The 21181-nt window shown below is 40.8% G+C and overlaps 3 protein-coding genes across 8 annotated transcripts in view; 2 read left to right on the top strand and 1 right to left on the bottom strand.

Moving 5' to 3' along the window:
* Positions 1 to 21181, top strand: part of LOC121647505 (NACHT, LRR and PYD domains-containing protein 12-like) — a gene marked incomplete at its 3' end in the record, with an annotated part of 791953 nt that overhangs the window by 647112 nt on the left and 123660 nt on the right. The gene's annotated exons all lie outside the window — the stretch shown is intronic.
* c10h11orf49 (chromosome 10 C11orf49 homolog) lies at positions 1932 to 17006 on the bottom strand. The gene is made up of 9 exons (XM_041996123.1): positions 16831 to 17006; positions 16646 to 16748; positions 14452 to 14582; positions 12468 to 12552; positions 11758 to 11843; positions 7973 to 8180; positions 7147 to 7256; positions 4970 to 5033; positions 1932 to 4015 (listed from the first exon to the last, which is right to left on the bottom strand). The coding sequence occupies exons 1-9, from the start codon at positions 16910 to 16912 to the stop codon at positions 3847 to 3849; spliced, it is 1038 nt and encodes a 345-aa protein (XP_041852057.1). The 5' UTR covers positions 16913 to 17006; the 3' UTR covers positions 1932 to 3846.
* ckap5 (cytoskeleton associated protein 5) overlaps positions 20469 to 21181 on the top strand; it is a 39332-nt gene continuing 38619 nt past the window's right edge. For all 6 annotated transcript variants that reach the window (XM_041996014.1, XM_041996012.1, XM_041996011.1 and 3 more), the window contains exon 1: positions 20469 to 20562. The gene's annotated coding sequence lies outside the window, so the exon portion shown is untranslated. The remainder of the gene's footprint in view (positions 20563 to 21181) is intronic.

Genomic DNA, 21181 nt, shown 5'->3' with positions numbered 1-21181 from the left:
AGGTTTACTTGCTAGCCACATTTTTATTTTGCACAGAGATAAACTATAAAGCTCATACAAAAAGAAATATAGTTAAATTTATGAAGATAAAGAAGATAAAGGTAGCTCAGACTGAGAATATTTCCTTTTTAACCTCATAATTGCATAGGTGACTGTCTCTGTTGTAAACAAAACTGTTCACGTACTACATTGTGTGCTATGGTAGCTTAGATGGCATCTAAAGCCCCTAAACCAACTGCACCTCATCTAGTCTTTGAAACATTCTGTTATCTTTACCACTGTTGACCTTGTGATGTTACATCTGGTCAAACGGGTCCCTACACTCCCCCTACTGGGTCCTAGAAAACTGCAGCTTGTGAACGAGTATTCTTAATTTCTGAAGATGTGCACAAACAATGTTTCAAACTATGACAACCATGCATACTCGTAATTAAAAGCACGTGTACTTGGCCTACTTCGAGACCACTTTGCTTGTACAATTTTTTTAATCTAACTTATGAGGCTAAACCAAATTTATACATATGACACAAATAATGACAAAATGTTTAGTCAGATAGGATGCAGACTAGCTTGTTTCCATGGCAACCATTCGACGTTCACCACTGTTAGCTGCTCCTCCAGAAAGTGTCCTTTCTATGTGTTCCACTTCTGTGACTCGAACACCGCGAGCATCTCCTGTACATAAGTCATCCACATAGAGATAACATGTATAAAACTGTATGTATGTACGTTTGTATAGGAGTTATTATTGTATGCTGTTGCTGGGTGTAACGCCGCATGATATCAATGTTGTAAAATGAAGACAAGACGCTCAGACTGATGTTGGTGGTTTTTCTTGTCAATAAATCACAACTTTACAACTGTAGTCTGCCTCTCAGACCAAAACGCTGCATGTTTTTGTGGAATATGAGTCATATTTCGAATATGTTGATGTGCAGCTGCTGCTTTTAAAGCCAATGAATGATGGCAGTTTACAGAAAACTACAAAGGTTTGTTGGATGCTAAATGTTTCATTTAAAATCATTTTAAACTGGATTTATTAAACACCTTTAGATAGTGTCTCTGAAAGTGATTTTTTTATATTCTCACCTTGTGTGCGTAAAGCCTCAAGTTCATCATTTGTAACATCCAATAATAATTTAAAAACAAATGGAAGTTAGTTAAAATATAGATTAACAACGCTGCAAGCAGTAATGATCAGAGTCAAAGTTTATCATCAGATTTTTAAATTTTAAATGTCATTTAGGTTAAAAGATCAAATGACAACAGATGTAGAAGTTACTTTCTGTCCATGACTGTCAACAGAGGATCTAGTTTATCTTCAAATGTGAGAAAATCATTAAATAGTTCAAAAACAATGTCCAGGTCCGGAGTTCCAGAGGTGAGTCCAGAACGTGAACTTCTCTGGACTCTGAGACATCTGGGATGGACCATCACACAGTAGAAACCTGGACTGTGGTCAGAACAGTCAGCATATTTGATTCTCTGTGGCTGGATCAGAAAAATTCACTGAGATTTTACAGCTACATCAGCAGCCTTCAGGACTAAAAATAACACAACCTCTTCATCACTCGGTCTTATACGTGTTGGCAGAAGGAATGGAAATGTTACAAAGTTGGAAAAGATCCACTGAACCAATTTTTAAATGTTTTGCAGCCTGAAATGTCTGCAGTGAAAGTCCAATTAACCTTTTAACATGTAGCAATGCTAACATGTATCATAGCAACATGTAGCATAGCAGAAACTCAGCTAAAAGACTCCACCAAGCATTGGCATCCAAACCTTTATTTTAGCTTTCAAATAATAAAAGAAACTTTATCATATCTCACAGTTTCTCAACCTTTTTGAGGGAAATAAAAAAAAAATCAACTGAACAAATACACAATCAAACCAATAAATAAAAATCTTCCATGTTGCTTCACAGTTGCATGTTTATTTTTCACAGCATGCGTCGGACTCATCGCATTCACGTTAGTTTCATCTCTGCACAGATACGAAGTTCATCATCAGCTGGTAATGTCCAATCGTTAAAGCTTACCGCACCAGGAGGAGTTCAATGTGATGATGATGATGAAGATCTATCTGGCTCCTGTGTTTCTTTCCATTTTATCCACCACAGTGAATTTACAATAATCACGTAAACCATCATAATACAGAATAACAGGAGTGTCAGAAAAAGGACAAGCTGTGAAACAGCAGCAATTAGGAATAAATTATAACGTGGAATTACTGACCAAAAGTTTTAGGAAAAATTAAATCTATAGACACTCATTTTAATATTGTTTATATATATTGATAAGTCAGGTAAATCCTTTGCACCAACAGTATGTTTTTACTTTGTTTCCTTTATTTGTGCTTTGTTTAAAAAGTGAAGAGATGCCAGCAGCTTCCTGTCAGATACTCCAGCTTCACTTTTTAGAAACACAAACAAGAATGTGGTTAAAACCGGGAAAAGAATGAAAGATTAAACTATTTTATTATTTATACATATGCATACATTTTCAGTTTTTACATAAATATACACAAATAAAGTTAAAATAAATGCACACTTTATTTTACATCTAAATATTTGACTCGTACTGTTGCTATGGTTTCAGTAATCAACTGAAATAATTGACTACTTCTCAGATAAAAGCAAAGGAATTATTAACTGATCAGCTGTTTCAGTTATTTCTGAACATTTGGCTTTAAATTTGGAAAACTTTTGCCGTTTTGGAACAAAAATCCTCAAAAGTTTGAGATGATGGACGATACAAGGCAGGGTTAAAAAAAAAAAAAGTTCAGGGTTTTTAAATGTATAAAAGTGATGTATGTTACGAAACAAATATTTTACTTAAAATTTGACAGAGGAAACTTCTTCATCCTTCAGTCCCTCCAGGGTTTTTTATTTTGTTGTGACCTAAAATGCCTGATTTTCCTGCAGCTTTTGGGAAAGGTTTTAGTGGTTTTTATTCTTTTTCTTTTACTTGCAAAAGCACCAGAAATGTCTGGAAAATACTGATTATTAAATCCAATAAATTCTTTATTGAAATCAGCAGACTGGGAGAGTATTTTAATGCTCAGCAGGATGTTGCTGAAGCTGTAAATGTTGTTCTAACAACCAGCACAAAAAAAAAAAAAAGGAAAAATTAAGAAAGGGAGGTGGACTTTATTCTGATCTGGTCCCCATCATCTATTTGCACATTTCAGACCTTTTCTGGAGGTTCTGCAGTAAAACTGTTGATGACTTTTGTTTGTCTTCCAGCATAATGTTGCATGCAGCCTACCGTCACTCGAGCAACACCAGGAAAGTTTTTTCAGGCTCTGGGACCTTGACTAGACAGAGTAACATGCAGCAACAAGCCACCAGCCAGGATTTGAACCTGCTCCGGCTGCTTCAGGGGGCTGTATGCTGTATGTGGGTTAAACCCCTCCCTGATCACTGGAAAAGCGTCTTGCATGCAGCCTCACAGCGATATCAGATAGCAGATGGAAGTCATTCCTCTTGCACACGTCAGCAGGTTAATAATGAGAAACAGGAAGTAAATCTGATGACATACGTGCATCAGGTAACTCGGAGAAGTGTGAGATTGATCAGAGATGCATTAAATTTGCAGTGATTGGACAAAATTGCAAGGACGTGCATAATTTGAGAGGAACTGGCCGAGTTAATAGCGATCACAACATCACAAATTCCTGGAGAGACTGATTACTGCATGTGGTTGTAATTCAGTAGAAGAAGTAGTTACCAGCAGTAGTGTAATCCCTGGTGAGCCTTGTTTACTCGCAGCTACACCTGAACCAATGAGGAACGATTACAGCACCATCTGGAAATCACTGCCTCACCCCCTGCAGGGAGGCTGAAGCTCAGTTTTCAGAGGAGTCGGTCTCTTCGGTGGAACCGTCGCTCTCCACTTCCATCCTCCTCCTGTGGTGGATGTTCCTGCGGGGGGACGCCCTCCTCTGCACCTCCTTCAGCACCCCTACGGCGCTGCCGCTGCTGTTGCTGCCGGGACTCACCGAGATCTGAGCGATCCTGGGGCGCAGGAGGAAGAAGGGACGTTAGGCTGGGATGCCAAACTTATCTTAGACCAGGAGCCACATTCAGCACAATCTGATCTCCAGTGAGTCGGACCAGAAAAACAACAGCATAGAGACCTACAAATAACAAAAAACACATTTTTCTCTTTATTTAACTCCATAGACGTACAGTATAATGTTTCCGTTTAATGAATTATCCTTTTAGAAAAACATAGGAATAACCTGAAACTTCTTGAGAAACCTCAAGTATTTACATATTATATTTGTTTCCATATTTAATTTTTTTTTATTTAATTGTATTTATTTTATTCTATATTGTATTATTGATACATGAACACACACCAACAGCTGACTGGCCCGCTCCTCCTCTACACGCACAATGCACAAGTCCTATCAAAAGAAAACACGATGCAGAGGGATATTTGGCACAGAGAAGATGTTCGACGACATCTGGAGCTCACCAAAGGTTAGCATATTTTGTTTATTCATTTTTACTTATTTGCGCAGATAAAAAAAACTATTAATATAAAAACAAAACAAAACAAAAAAAAAGGTTTTGCAGATGAGATGAAAACTCCTTCAAAAGATATCTCACCTAAACATTCAAAAGAAGAAAAAATACAGATTTAACATTGCGTAGGAAATAAAACCACTGACATACAATATAGTACCAAACAAACATATGGGGGAAAAAAAAAATATATATATATATATATATATATATATATATATATATATATATATATATATATATATATATATGTATATATATAATGTGTGTGTGTGTGTTATGATGTGTTTGTTTTTTATGTGCAGGGGGAAACACTGATCTACCATGATGTACCATTCACCATCCACCATTATAACAGCTACCCCAGAATTGGGTGTCAAAGTTTAGGACCTCCAGAACGAGGTAAACAAGTATGTGTGTATGTGTGTTTATTCTTACAGTTTGTCCAGTTCCTGGTCCATCTCTGGGTCGATGAGCAGCTCGGCCTTACTGGGCAGCGCTCCTGCATTACCAGAGAGGAACGACGTATCAAAAACAAGACTTACAAAACAAAGATGGAAAAAATAAGTTTACTGGGAAAAAACTGAACTTCCATCCATAAGGACATAATTTTTATTAAGAGCAGACGCCTGTTCCCTTGCTTCCAAGACTCACTTAGAGCTGACTCGGCCAGCACCACACGCCTCTGCACATGCTCTCAGTGAACCATCTGATCAGTTCTGTCAACACGCTCACTCAACTCGCTGCAGCGCTAGAAATTCCAACCAATCACAGACTCAGACAAAGTCATCCTGATCGGCTGCTTCACTGCATCATCATAACACTGGAAAAGATGGTTTCTAAGTCAAGGGGAGTTGTTCATTTCAAACTTCATAATATTTTCAGTTAGTGTGAAAATGAATCTGATGTGTAAAAATCATTTGTCTGCGCTCAGACTAAAGCTCTGCTGCTCAGGAATGATGCACAGTAACACTGTATTTAAACATCTGTGAACTATAAAATATATTTGCTGATCCTTTACAGCTCTGACGATGGACATCATCATCATCATCGCATAAGTAATTTCTGATTACATGGCCTGAATGTCTGACTTTGTCCACCACATTTAACTCCTGGCTTGCTAAATAAATTAAGACATTTTCAACTTCTAGTCTTCCTTGGAGACAGAATGACCAAATCATCCACATACATCAGATGATTAACAATATAATCACCCACCTTACATCTTGCTTCATATTCATTTGGTTTCCTAATAAAATCATCCATGTACACATTAAAAAGAATAGGTGACCGTAGACCACCCTGTCAAATCCCATTAATAACTAGAAATGGTGCAGATAGGCTCCTCCCTGAGCCGCCACCTTATCGTGCTGGAGGAGTTTGTGCGTCCTGACGATCCTAGCGGCTATGTTGTCGGGGGCTCATGCCCCTGGTAGGGTCACCCATTGCAAACAGGTGTCTAGGGGAGGGACCAGACGAAGTGCGGCTCAAATCACCCCTATGATGAGGAGAAAACAATGACCAAGGTTTCCTTTCCCTGGATGTGGTTCACCGGGGCCCCCCTCTGGAGCCAGGCCTGAAGGTGGGGCACGGAGGCGAGTGCTTGGTGGCCGGGCCTTTGCCCATGGGGCCCAGTTGGGCTAAGCCCGAAAGGGTGACGTGAGCCTCTCCTCCCGTGGGCTCACCACCTGCAGGAGGGGCCATAGGGGTCGGGTGCAGTGTGAGCTGGGCGACTGCCAGAGGAGGGGACCCTGGCCGTCTGATCCTTGGCAGCAAAAGCTAGCTCTAGGAACGTGGAATGTCACCTCTCTCGCGGGGAAGGAGCCTGAAATGGTGTGTGAGGTTGAGCGGTTCCGGCTAGATATAGTTGGACTCACCTCGACGCACGGCTTGGGCTCTGGAACCACTGTCCTTGAGAGGGGCTGGACCCTCTTCCATTCTGGAGTTGCTCCCAGTAAGAAGCGCTGAGCAGGTGTGGGCATGCTCATTGCCATTTGACTTGGCGCCTGTACATTGGGGTTTACCCCAGTGGACAAAAAGGTAGCCTCCCTCTGCCTCCGGGGAGGGGGATGGGTCCTGACTGTTGTTTGTGCTTATGCACCAAATAGCAGTTCAGAGTACCCACCCTTTTTGGAGTCCTTGGAGTAGAGTAGAGCCGCTGCTCCTCCACATCGAGAGGAGCCAGATGAGGTGGCCCGGGCATCTGGTTAGGGTGCCTCCTGGATGCCTCCCTGGTGAGGTGTTCCGGGCATGTCCCACCGGAAAGAGGCCCCGCGGAAGACCCAGGACACACTGGACGGACTACATCTCTCGGCTGGCCTGGGAACGCCTTGGGATCCATCCGGATGAGCTGGTGAATGTGGCTGAGGAGAGGGAAGTCTGGGTTTCCCTGCTTAGGCAGCTGCCCCCGTGACCCGACTCCGGATAAGCGTAAGAAAATGGATGGATGGATGGATGCTCCTCCCCCATTAAACTTCATAGAATAATGTGAATGTCAGTACAGTAAGATTCTTATCAGACACAGAGGAAGCCATTGCTCTTCCATTTAGGCAAACATAAACAGAGAGGATAAACATTAACAGTTTCTCATTAGCGATGCGTCATGTTCTACCTACCAACAGCCTGGTTGATGCTCTCGTGTCTGGCCAGACTCAAGAGGAAGCTGTAGTAAGAAATTTTATCCGTCTGCTCCAGGATTTCCCTCATACACGACCTGGACGGGTGGCTGCACAGACACACACATCCAGCATGAGGTAGAACAAAAGGACATGATGAACCATGATGAAGCATGATGAACCATGATTACCCCTGATTTCCACCGGGTGCGTGTGCGCCACGTCATGGCCGCACCACGGTTTTGTTCCAGTCTCGGTGGTGTGGCAATCTACACCAGGAGCATGTCAGGTGTGGAGTGCATGCAAGTGCTGTCCACTTAGCAGGATCCGCAAGATCACACAATCACAGGAGAATTGGAGAATCTTGTGATTGTCCACTTTCAGGATAAACCTCTTGTTGTCCATGATGAAAAAAACAACAACAAAACAAACAGAGATCCCCTGACCAGTTAAATACATAATGTTTTCAAGGTTCAGCACGGGGGCTTTTATTTTGAAAAATACTGGAAGCTTTAACACTGCTCCCGTGTCTGATTTCCTGTCTGCCCCTATCTGAAGTGTGGAAACTGACGCATTCTGGGTGTGTGGAGCATTAAAATAGAGTTGGCGCATAAATTTTGCGGAGAGCCGTGACAATCCGCTTCTGGGACGCTTCTGATACGCTTCTGATACGCACTGCGCCGCATCCGGTGGAAACCAAACCATTGACTAAAACAGTCGCAAATAGCAGTGGAGGCCGCGGCACAGCCATAACGTGCCGCACACACCTAGTGGAAATCAGGGGTTAACCATGATGAAGCATTATGAAGCATGATGAAGTGCTTACCTGTGCTTGAAGCGGTCACAGAGGGCGTCCACACACTCGGCCAGCGTGGATGGCTCCACCCCGTCCAGCTGTTGCTCCACCTTCTCGCTGTCATCTGCAGCCACAGAGGGGAGCTGCTCGACGGAGGTGGACGTGGGGACTATGACGGTGTTGGGACTCTTTCCTGCTAGCAGATCCTGGTAGATCAGCAAGACGCTGTCCAAGAACTCTGCAGACAAGAAACTCCTGTTAAAATTCATCAGATTCCTGATCTACTGATTTGCTTCGTTCATCTCCGTCCTGTTTCAGCTTGTTTCAGTATGTTTTTTTTTTTTTCTCTTCATTTCTTTAAATATCTCCTGTACACAGCTGCAGTGATTCATTGTAACATGCAAATAAAAATATAAATCCAGTAAATGGGTCAGAACCAGAGTCAGTCCAGTTCTAACAATCTTTAAATTGAAAATTTGTTCTAAGAAGCTTTATTCTTCATCACAGTCTGAACCCTCTTAGAGAAGCTTTCTGTCCTTTTTTAAAACTAGTTTCCAGGAAGAGTTCTCCAGGATCCTTGAAGGACTTTCGAAAGCTCTTCTTTGATTGTTTCTGCCTTTTCTTCTGTTCTCTGTCCAGATGATCTCACATCGCTTCAATAACGTATATACTGTATGTCTATTATTAAATATGCTGCAACAGCTTCTCCTTTCTTCCTTTTCATTGGTCGCACATCAGCTATACTATTCAACACTGCCCCCCTATGGTTTCTGATGGTACTACTCTGTTTGCAACATCAGGGAATGCACCTGCTAGAGCCCCAAAACAGACCTAATTATGCACGTAAAGGACACAGAAGATGGACAAAATTATCTGTATCCATCTTTAGTCTACACCAGGGCTACTCAATTCAGTCCTATGAGGGCCACAATCCTGCAGGTTTTCAATGTTTTCCTGCTCCAACACACCTGCCTCAAATGAATGAGTCATTGTGGAGAACTTCATAGGATATTGGATCCATTTCATTTGAGTCAGTTGTGTTAGAGCAGGGTCACGTTGAAAACCTACAGGACTGCAACCCTCGTGTAGCCCTGGTGTAGAGCATAAACGGGCTATAAAGATCCTTTGAAAATGGTCTGGTACTGGGCTGGACTGAAAATGATTGGAAAAAAACTGAAAATGTCCAAAGGAAACTTTGAAAGACCTTCAGAGAGCTGTTGATGAAGACCACTTTAAAACTACAACAGTCAGTGATGAAGACGTGAAGACTGGATCAGGATTTTTGGACAGTGCTGTATATAAATCATCCATCCTTTCTTTATGTGTCAGTACATTAGGGATGCCACTGATTAATGAGACACATTAACGATACAGTGAAGCCCCCTGCCGATGCGATGCAATAAGATTTACCCATGTCCAACTTTAAAAACTTTTAATAGAATGTGATTCAGTTTGATACAGTTCACGATTCAACCCAATCCAAAGAATTTAAAAGCCTACATCTGAGGGGTATTCCACGAAGCTGGATTAAGGGAAAGCCCTATGCACAGAACTAGGTTAACGTTCAAGCTTAGCTTAGCTGTGTCTCAAAGGTCTGATATAGATTCCCTAAAGAAAGTTCCACCTGGCAGAATGCTGCGCTCCCACCACTCATTTTTGTAAAAAATAAAAAATAAAAAATAAAAATAAAAAAACTACTTTGACTGTCTTGAATAATCAATAAATCTATCAGTGCCAATGCAACTAAAGAAATGCAGCTATACACATACTGAACATGAAATTAAATGAAAAAGAACATAGCATTCATTCATTAAAAATAATTAATACCTTATTAAACCGCCCCACCCAGTTTCAGGAACACTCCACCTCCACTGCCTCTGGCTGGCTAACAGTAAAACTGGGATCAGCTGAGCCCCGTCCATACAGGCAGAGTATTTAAAGAGCAAGATAGAGAAAGAGAAAGCTAATCCAAAGAGATGGACGGAGAAAGATATAGAAAGATAGAGACAGGGTGTCTTTTTGGTAACCATGGCTTGGCTTTTTATTAATGTCCCTGCATTCAGGCCACCAGCCCCACAGGTTTTCAGGGGGAGGACCCCCACCAGTAGCAGTGGTCTCTGACGTTGTCTTGGTATCTACAGTGCAACACATTTCTTCAAAGGCTACCTCCCACTCTGAAATATGTTCTTGTACTTTATTTGCACCTGCTGCAGGTACACTTTTGACTGTTAAGATTTTTTCTGTTAAAATGTAACAGTGTAGAATTAATGTTGAATTAACCTCAAGTAGATGCAGCTGAAATGTGATAGTGGAACGGCTTGAGCCTTAATTCAGAGATGGTGTTAGATCAAGCGAGGCTTTCCCGATACAGCCTGGCTTTCTTTAGCTACGTTCGTGGAATACCTTCCTGGTTTCTAACAACATCACAACTGTGCTGTCCTCTCCTTTTACCTGTGAGGGATGTATTTGATGCTTGATTGTTTTTTATTAAACAAACCAATAAATCCAACTTAAAAAGAAGATGCAATTCAAGATGGTACAGACAGTAAAAAACACTAAATCATGAACAAAAAAAAATCATTAAATTTGTATTTAATCTTATTTTCTACATTTTTAAAAACAAACAAACAAAAACCTTCAAAGACCATTCAGAAACCACCCTTTTCTCAGGTCCTTTTACCAATAATGTTTTCTGTGGTTAACATAACACTTATAAAACGTAAAGGTAGGGTGGGAGATGTTTTCCAGGAGCACTATATTGCTTAAAATCCCCTTCACACCCTGACTGCAGTCAATTATTTTAATGCTCTAGGACAGAAATAAAAAACATTTAGGCATCTGTGGAACGGACACCATCGAATTACTTTAACGAACCCCTCCTAAAACCTTGGTGGTGATACGTCTATTAAACTCAACTGCCATTTGACTCTCCCCCCTCAACCCTTCTGCACACGCCCCTCTTCGTGCACGAATCAGGCACTCTCAGAGGCTTGGAGCTCTTGTAGAGGCAAGGAAGCAAGAGCCAGAGCTTGGCTAGTTTACTACATGAAAGAAGGGAACACACTTGAATGTAAAGGACATTGTGGCACAAAAGCTGCTTATATCGAGTTGGGAAAGAAAAACTGTTTTGGAGAAGGCTACTTCCAAAAAGAAAGCCGAAGGAGAGCTGAGCAAGAGCCGACTGTTAGTAAATCTATGCTGCCTAACCCTCGTGAACCCTCGGGAACATGCAATGCATGTTTCTGTGCTTTGGAGGCGTGGCTGCAGGGGGAAGTCTGAAGAAAGAGCGTTGGACTTTTGAATTGTGTATTTTCAAAATGTAGCTTGCTCCGACTGTGTCACCAGGGTGTCCTACCCTAACCTTTAACTACTAAGCATTTTCCAGCATCAACAATGTGCAGTGAGTAAATAACTCTCTCTTAGCTCTCTTTTCCTGGGCTAACTGAACAGTAAGAGCAGCAATTACTGAGATTTATAAAATATTTCCTCTTCAGCTGTTGTCTCGCTTCGCTCCATGATTACTGTTTACTAACTGCAGTTGCGCCACCTGCCAGGAGATAGTGATGATGCATTCAAGGAGCCTCGAAAACATGGGTGCAGAGGAGATAAACTATGTGATAATAAATGTAACCATGACTTTTACAGATGAGGACATGCTAAGAAAGAAACATGGCACATTAGCCAGCAGCTGTATCCGATGCACCATTAAGCTACCGGTGCAGTCGCATCGCAAACGTCTGTCACGGACCACCGATTCAGATCGGTGAATCTCTCCATCCCTACTCTACAAGCATGGTTTGTTATGGTTGTTGTACCTTGATAGTAGAACTGCAGCTGGAAAGCATAAATGAAGTCAGAGAAGGACATCAGACAGTCGGTGGCGTCATCCATCAGAACAATTCTGCAGAATGAGAGAATAAAAGTAGTTAGACCAGTTAACTTCGAACCCGTTTAGGACATTGTGGACTTTTTTGTCTTTAAATGAATTTTTCCATCAATTACTGTCCATTAATCTGGTTGTGTTTCTTCATAAGGAAGGATTTTTAGTAAGAAAGAGTTTCTCTTTAAGAACATTGAAATCCCAGTTTCTATTGTCCTAAAAGGTCACAATGACAATGGGGACAAATTAATTAGCCTTTCTAGTCATTAGAGGACAAAAAAAACTTCTTTCCCAAAAACTGATATAAAACATTTCAGATTCATATTTTTATCCACTTTCAGTCCTAATGAGAATAACCAAACATGTAAGTATTGACATTATAAACTATTATACAAAATAATTCAAAGCAGTTTCAGTCTGGTTCAGATAATACAGCTGTGAACAGTTCAGGAATGGGTCATATGGTGGGTGAAGTGTCCTCATGGTCACCCTCATTAAACAAAAACCAGACCAACAACCTGCGGCTGTAACGTCCATCTCAGGAGTCTTTCATGCTCAGAACATAAAGAGCTAACGGAAAGCTCAGACTGATGATGGTGCAGACGGTTTTGTTGAAGTTGTTATTGTGATGCTGTCGTTGCTGACCTGGCGACACTCTGAACCACCTCCAGCGGGAAGTCTGGACACAGTAACTGCAGCAGAGACCGGTACTCCAACACGGACAGGAAGTCTGCAACACACGGCGGAGAATTCAGTCCAACCGCACACACACACACACACACACACACATACACACCGATCAGATGAGGAAGAAGCTGAAAGCAGCTCCTGGTGGTTTAAGACTTCCAGATGTCAAACACATAAAAAGCTTATGAAATAACAACAGAACTGAAAACACGAGTCTAAAGGCCCGTATTTGGTCTACACCTGGGGAGTCCAGCTCCAGTCCTCAAGGGGTCCTCCAGGTTTTAGATGTTGCACTGCACCAACACACCTGATTTAAATGAAATGCCTCTCCTCAACAGCTTGTTGTCAAGTTCTGTCCAAGCATGTTGACCCATGAACCTGATTCAGGTGCTACAGCTGGAAACATTGAAGACCTGCAGAACAGCGGCCCTCAAGGACAAACTTTGGACAATACTGCTCTACAATAAAGATGGACATGGAGCATTTCGTCCATCTTTTGGTCCGTTTTTGGGGCCCTTGCAAATGCGTCCCTGACGGAGCAAACGGAGCAGTACCACCAGAACCAGGGGGCAGTGTTGAGCAGCATAGCTGATGTGTGACCAGGGAAAGAAACAATGAAGAAGAGGCTGTGACTTATTTAATGACCGCATGACCGCCACCGTCTACTGAACTGTTTATTTTAGGTTTCTTTCTAAGAATGAACATCATCATCATCTCCTCTGTCCCCATGTTGGTTTTTGTCTGAAACCGATGCAACTCTGGACTCTGCACTGCCCTCTGGTGGTAGAGGGAGCATAAACAGGCCATTCTGATGTCACAATTAGCTGATTTCATAATGAAACAAGGTATTAAACACCACAATTAATCAAAGATTACTAGATATCCTGTATGTATGTTACCGCTTGTGTTGCTTTGCTTTCCTTCCATGTTTTAATGAGAAAGGAGGGAGCGTTATTTCCTCCAAACTAACGGATTAAACCATCCTGGTGGGATTTAATTGCTTCTAGAAGGAATGAGGCAGGTGTGATTGGGGAGGCCGTCTCATCAGCCTGTAAATCCGGACATAAAGAAGGAAATCCATCCAACATGTTTTACCTCCTGCAGGAGAACCAGCAGCTTTGTAGCACAAAGTACAGGGAAACATTCGGTGACTGGTTAAACCATGCCGATGTTATCCTGTTATTTACAACTAAACATTACATTATATGGGAGAGAGCTGAGAAGTCTCAAACTTTTTTCACTGCCTTTTTCAGTTGTCAGTGTTTGATGGCCTGTAGGAGAAGCCGCTTTTAATTCCAGATATCTGGTCTTGTTTCTTTCTTTATTTTCATTTTTGAAGTATGATTTGGTTCAAATGGCATCTATACAGCTAAAGGTCAAAGTTAGCCAGATGTTTTTTCTGCTTTCTAAAGAAAAGTTCAAAAGTATTTTTATAATGTAGTTTCCAGAAAGAAGCCTCCAAGTCCGGATCGAGGTCCTAGAGCTTTTCATCTGTTTTATCTGGGAGAAATCCAGAGTTAATATGTAGGATTTATCTACCCTGCACACAGCGGAGGGGCTTTATGCTGACTTTACTTTGTTTCTATATTATTTTATTTTGTTAGGTTTGCATCAAAAGATGAAAATAAAACATAAAAAAGTGTGGATGTGATTTTATGTGTTTAGTGTTAGGAAATGAATGAATGTATAATAATCATGATCATTCCTTTTACTATAACTATACCAAGTAAATCTGTAGTTGTGACATTTCCACGAGTCTCAGGTTTCAGCATGAACTCTTCTCTCATCTGTTTACTGGAACTCAGATAAATCTCATCTAAACAGCTTCAAACATCAAAAACCTGAAATCATTTATTATTCAACTGTTACCAGACTGTTTGTGAACTAACCAGAAATAAACAGGTTGTTTACATGTTGTCTCAGTTTTGGCTGCAGCTCTCACCTCCGCTCTTCCCAACCTGTCGGAAGCATCTCCAGAAGACTCTGATGAAGGACGTCCTGTTATGAGGAGTAGCCCGGATGTAGTTAAACTCCCTGAAGAGGACGTGGTTGCAGTTCTTCACGCTGCTGAAACTACAAACAAACACAACAAATATAAAACCCCAAGTGGAGTTGTCAGGTGTACAGAAACATCAGACACATCGCCGCTCCTCCTGAGTTTTGACAGCATCCAGATCTAAACCCGTATGCTGCATCTTTCTATCAACCGGTTAGCTTCATCAACTCATCTAATGTGTGTCAGCCATGAGGAATAAACTCTGTTTGAACATGACCTGAATGAATCTGAACAACTGTTAGACCTTTACAACACAAAGTTGAGACGTAAACAACCTTTCAGAAAACTTAAATTTTAAAAAGATATTTAATTTTTTTTCTCATTATTTCCATTTCAATTGTTAATAAACATCAATCTTTACATTTCAGGCCTAAAACACATTCAGAAGAAAGTTTGTTCTGTGAATCTTTTAGCACTTTTTTCCTGAGTTTTTCTGTTTTAATGCTGCAGAACCCCGACCCATCCCATCAGAACCCCGACCAACCCCATCCCACCAGAACTCTAATCCAACTTCATACTACGGCAGCACAATTATGACCAAAACAATAATCACGATTATTTTGATCAATATTGTAAACACGATTATTGCACCAATTATAAGCAAACTATGTGGCAACAAATATCAGTGAAAAATTAAACTAAATAATGCAACAAATACATTTACCATTCATTTTTGAGAAGTTAATGTAAATTATGGGGCTACAAAAGATGCTAAATCAAGAGCCGTTTGGAAGCCAAAAGAGTCGGCTCTCTGAAAAGAGCCAAACATCCCATCACTAGTATTTACAGTTGTAATGGATGCTACCATGGAGAGGGATGTTGTAAGAAAGGCAAAAACTGAAGAAAAGACAACCTAAAAATGTTTAGAACAGCAAAAAAAAAAATTCTTCAGTCAATATTTTCTTTGTTTTTTAAGTTTAATTTTATTAAGTGTAATGTTTTTTTTTTAATTAGGAGTCTGCAACATGTCCCAACACTTGTTATTTAGGCAGCTTAATGAAGCTTTGGCCTTGCGTTCGCCCCCTGTTGGTTGGCAGATTACAGGTTGATTATGTGATCAGAGATGCATGCAGCAGAGCTCGCATTTTGAATGTATCGTTGACGATCAGGTTCATTTAATTGTGGACACCAAAATCGTGATCACGATCAAAATCAGATTAATTGTGCAGCCCTACTCCATACCATCCCAACACTGGGCTTTTGTTTGTTCCTGACAATAGTCTGGAGGCTCCATTTCCTCCAACAAAGATCTGGAATACTAACTGGTCTGACTACAGACCAGGTTTCCAGTGTGTAATGATCCATCCTAGATGCCTCTGAGTCCAGAGAGGTTGATGCTGCCTCTGGAACTCTGGACCAGGTTAACATGCAGCTTCTTTTCTGCTCAGTAAAGTCTGACTCAAATGAAGTAGATCCAACAGCCTACTAAGTTTTGCACAATGACTCAACAATTTGAGTCAGGTGGTTTTGGAGCAGGGACACATCAAAAACCTGCAGGATTGTGGCCCTTGAGAACCAGAGCTGGGCTCCCCTGCTCCAGACTGATTGAATGGTTTAATGATATTCTGACTGTAGAGGGAGAAATATGCACATTCCCTTACAATTTTTCTTTGAGGACATTGTTTTTATAATATTTAATGACTTTCTCACGTTTTGGGCCAGAATGGAGAACTTCTGTCCAACTTTGCTCTCCAGACTCAGCCTTTCATGGATACTGCTTTTGGACCTAATCTTGCTACCAATAGCCTGTGGCTATCACCTGTTCGTAGTAACATCTGTAAAACCATCTTACTTAAATAGTTGCTCAAAGTTGTCCCCTTCCTAACTTCTTCTTCTTCCCTCCCTTCCTTCTTTCTTTTTGGATGTGTATCAACCAATAAGATAATCTTGCAATCATACCAGTTTATTCACATTTTATTGTTTATAAATTACTTTTTAGTAAAAGCATTTCATCTTTTTAAATAAATTAATTAATAGTACTATTTGTTTCGTTAAACTAACTCTTACAAAAGCTTTCAGAGCTACAGAACCAGGCCCGGTGTACCAGGTCTGGACCAGTTAAGCTAACCGCGTTACGTACTATTCAGCGAAGTAGCGGATCAGGCCGAACTGGGTGTACTCTTCTTTATGCTCCAGCAGTTGGGTCACAGCATCGCTCAGGTAGAACAGCACATGACTGTCCGCTGGAAGACACAAAGAGGCTCAGATGAACAGAACCGAAACGGACTGCGTGAGATGAGCAGCTGCTGATAACTCCGAACCTACCGAGGTACTGTTCAGCTGGGACGGCGAGACTCAGACGGCTCATTCTGCTGGTCCTGTCGATGCAAACCGCCCAGATGCTCATTAACACACTGATGTGCGTTTATCTATTAAATGTTTCATTTCTGTAACCTTGTTCTCTCCATCATGTAAGCTAACTTATACCCTGACATGGCGGATTGCCATGGAAACAGCCGGATATAGTGAGCTACATTTATTAAAGCCCCAACGAAATGATTGCGAACAAAGGTTCCCCTTTGGTTTATTATTATTATTATTATTATTATTATTATTAATAATAATAATAATACTGTTAAATTTTCTTTAGTCTTCCCAAAGAAATGTATAAAATATGAATAGTGATTACATATCAGATTACTTGTACAAACTTAATTAAAAAAATGTAAAACACAAATAATTTAGCAATATAAACATGTAATTTCTGAATAACTTGCAGCCATTTGAAAACTTGGTATGTCAAGGCAATTTATAAATGGAACCAGGGGTCAGCTGCACAAAAGTATGATTCAGACACCCAGAGCCCAGTTCCAGAAATTGGGTTATGTTGAAACTCTTAGTATTTTATCCTGAGTTGGGGGAAACTGGGTTTTCTGTGGCAGAAAGTGAAGTAGGTCTTACCTGAATCTGTTACTATGGTAATGGTAATCAATGAGGTAAGCCCCCTCTCTAGCAGGTTCACCATAAAGAAACCCTGGGTTTCTACCTGTCTCCTCCCACCTGAAGCACCTGTCAGACATGGGTTGTCATAGCAACACAATTCCAGAGATTTAGAAGCTACATTAATGCACAATGTTTATGTATTATGTAATTTATGTAGGGAGGATTTTTCAAAATTTCAAACAGACATGTGATCATTTCTTGATCAACATCTCATCAAATGGTACCGGTTTGCAGCAACTCAGGTTCTCCAGCTGTAAATATCCACCATGACAGACTGTTGACATGAGACGATGTCCTAGCAAGGTTTGTACTTTGTACTACAATACTTTTTAAATTTCTCTCTTTCTTTATAACGCAGGCAACATAGAAAATTTTAGAAAGACAACATTGTGTCGCATCAAGAGGAAGGTTCTCACCCGTGAAATCATAATTCCACAATTGTGTGATGGGCTGAGATCTACTATCACATGGCAGAGGATTTTAAATAGATTTGGCTTGTTATGATGTGTGTGCTCTATACAATGTAAAAAAGCCTGCAGGGGGCAACTGCATCCATGCATTTCTCTGTTAATGAGTTGAGTCTGGATCTGCCCTGCATTTATTTCAGTGTGCAGACATGAGGGGTGTGAATGTATATCTATTCTTGTGTTGAAAATATGCCTTAAATTCTGTGCTCTCTATCTTTTCTATCTCTCAAACTTAGTGTTCCCAAAATAATTTTGGTAACCATCAAAAACAGTGGCAAACTGAGACTGGGGTGAAGTGCACAGTCAAACTGACTGGCAAATATAGAGGAGGTTCAGTGATGATCAGGAGGTGCTTCAGCAAGGCTGGAATCAGGCAGATGTGTCTTTATGAAGGATGGTTTAATAAAGTCACATACAAGATTTTCCTAGAAGAACATTTACTTCCTTATGCCAAGACTGTGCTCCCTAACTCAGAGGATTACAGCAGGACAATCCTCCAGGGCACACAGCCAGGGGAACCAAGGTCTGGATGGAGGATCACCACATCAAGAGCCTGTCATGGCCAGCTCAATCTCCAGATCTGAGCCCTGCTGACAGCTGAATTGTTGTAACTCAGCCATATTGGAAGATTTGAGCATGAACTGCCTTTTTAAGCTCATGCCATGCCACAGCATCTCAATGGGATTCAGGTCAGGACTTTGACTAGGCCACTCCAAAGTCTTTATTTTTTTTTCTTCAGCCATTCAGAGATGGACTTGCTGGTGGGTTTGGATCATTGTCCTGCTGCCGAACCCAAGTTCATTTCAGCTTGGGGTCACAGATGGCTGGACATTCTCCTTCAGGATTGTTTGGTGGAAGCAGATTTCATTGTTCCATTTATCACAGCAATTCTTCCAGTTCCTGAAGCAGCAAAACAGCCCCAGACCATCACACTACCACCACCATATTTTACTGCTGGTTTGATGTTCTTTTTCTGAAATGCTGTGTTACTTTTACGCCAGACGTAATGGGACACACACACCTTCCAAAAACTTCAACTTTTGTCTCATCAGTCCACATAGTATTCTCCCAAAAGTCTTGGGGATCATTAAGATATTTTCTGGCAAAATTGAGATGAGCCTTAATGTTCTTTTTGCTTGGTTTTGGTCTTGGAACGACATTTTTGCCCACTCCCTTTCTTATGGTGGAGTCATGAACACTGACATTAACTGAGGCAAGTGAGGCCTGCAGGTCTTTGGATGTTGTTGTGGGGTCTTTTATGACCTCTTAGATGAGTCGTCGCTGCACTCTTGGGGTAACGTTGGTTTGCCAATCACTCCTGCGAAGGTTCACCACTGCTCCATTGTTTTTGCCATTTGTGGATAATAGCTCTCACTGTGGTTGGCTGGAATCCCAAAGCTTTAGAAACGGCTTTAGAAGCTTTTCTTGATAGATCTCAGTTACTTTGTTTCTCATTTGTTCCTGATTATCCTTGGATCTCAGCATGATGTCTAGCTTTTGGGGAGCTTTTGGTCTACTTCATGTTCTCAGGCAGGTCCTATTGGTGATTATCAATATAATTCTTCCATGTTTTGATTCTTTTGATTGATGGAAGTTTATTTGAACATAATGACAAATAAAAGAAAAAGAAAAATACATCACCAAAAAAGGAAAATACAAAAAGTTCAAAAGGAGTGGGTGGAAGCAAAAGCCTATATAATCCCACCCTTGTAAATTGCAACAATATTCAGATTCAGATCACATTCTCACTACCACTACCAGCCACTAAACAATTCCATAGAAACAGTTGTCCTTAGTTACAACATTCGGTCCATACAGTAAATATATCTCCTTATGGAATATGTTTTATCATGAAACTATGTAATAACAATAATCACTGTGCTAACAACAACACAGTAGTAATAATAATAACATTACCATATAGTAATATAGTATAGAGTAATAGTAATATTATCTATAAATATATAAAGTCTCTCTCTCTCTCTCTCTCTCTATATATATATATATATATATATTGTGGTCTACTGGGAAATTAAATATTTGGTCTTGAGTTTATTTCATGAGGATATTTATTCATATCGTGGGCGAACTATATAAATTATATAAATTTTCCGTAAATTTTTGTTTATTTAATTTAGTCTGAAACGGCTCTCCATAATCTCCACCCTCCTCTGTCTCTCCGCCCTTGGAGTCATTTAAAAAAACCTAACAGACAGCTTTTTGAAATGAATCTATTAATTTACTTTTATTTTGCGGCTACAAAACCGGAAGCTTGTCTTGAAAATAAGAGCGCAACACTCTTACATTACACAAAAAGACATATACATACTCAAACATAAATTTATTGTATTTATATGTTTTATATTAACCATATGAAATTATATATAAAATCAAATGTGGTATTTTAGATGAGATGGGAGACTGTGAAACTACCAGTTTTATTTTGTAGCGGAAGTTAGAGCTTGTTTTGTGCGTGGTAACCGCAGAGCTTGTATAAAGCTCGACCGGGCTGCACAGTGGTGATCTCATTGTCACCATCATCTCACTTGGCTGGCGGCATCATATTGTCTCTTAGAGACGCAAACAGGTATCCTATTGTTTTACTATATTTTCCGATTTTAGTAAAATCTCGTGCTGAACCCAGAAACTGCAGGTCGGACTGATGTGTTTGTGCAGCTGTCGCGGAGAACTGCGTTGTTAGGCCTGGATGTGTTGGCGCGTATGGACGGTTAGCCCCTAGCCTGGTTTCCAAGCAGGTAGCGGCGGTCCCAGCCACCAGCGTGGTAACAATATGAACATTTCGTTTACATATTACGTTTTCAGCCTTGTTGTGCGTACAAACTACACATTTAAAATCATTAAAAAATAGTCTGTGTCTTTGTTAAGGCGGTTTTAACCTGAATGAGCGGGCTGACCTAGCAACTGTTGTTGCTAAAGTAGCTAGTTAATGGCGCTCGTCTGACTAGTCGTAACTATAGACAGTTAGTTAATATACCGACCACTCCCAGTAAAAGCAAGCTGAAAATGATATGGTTTTAACAAGTGCCACGGATGACGGAACGGTTGCTAATACATCGGTTGGATGTGTTTGAGGATGCAGCCTAGGTGCCGGGGGCTTAACGGTCGTTGCATGGGACGTGCACAGTTTTTAATATCTGCTCGGAATGATGTGATGCTGGGAGGCAGAACTTAAAGTTAAGACTGTT

Source organism: Melanotaenia boesemani, chromosome 10 (assembly GCF_017639745.1).
Source record: "Melanotaenia boesemani isolate fMelBoe1 chromosome 10, fMelBoe1.pri, whole genome shotgun sequence".
Classification (NCBI taxonomy): Eukaryota; Metazoa; Chordata; class Actinopteri; order Atheriniformes; family Melanotaeniidae; genus Melanotaenia; species Melanotaenia boesemani.
The sequence above is the reverse complement of the archived record's forward strand: the minus strand, read 5'-3'. Positions and strand labels throughout refer to the sequence as shown.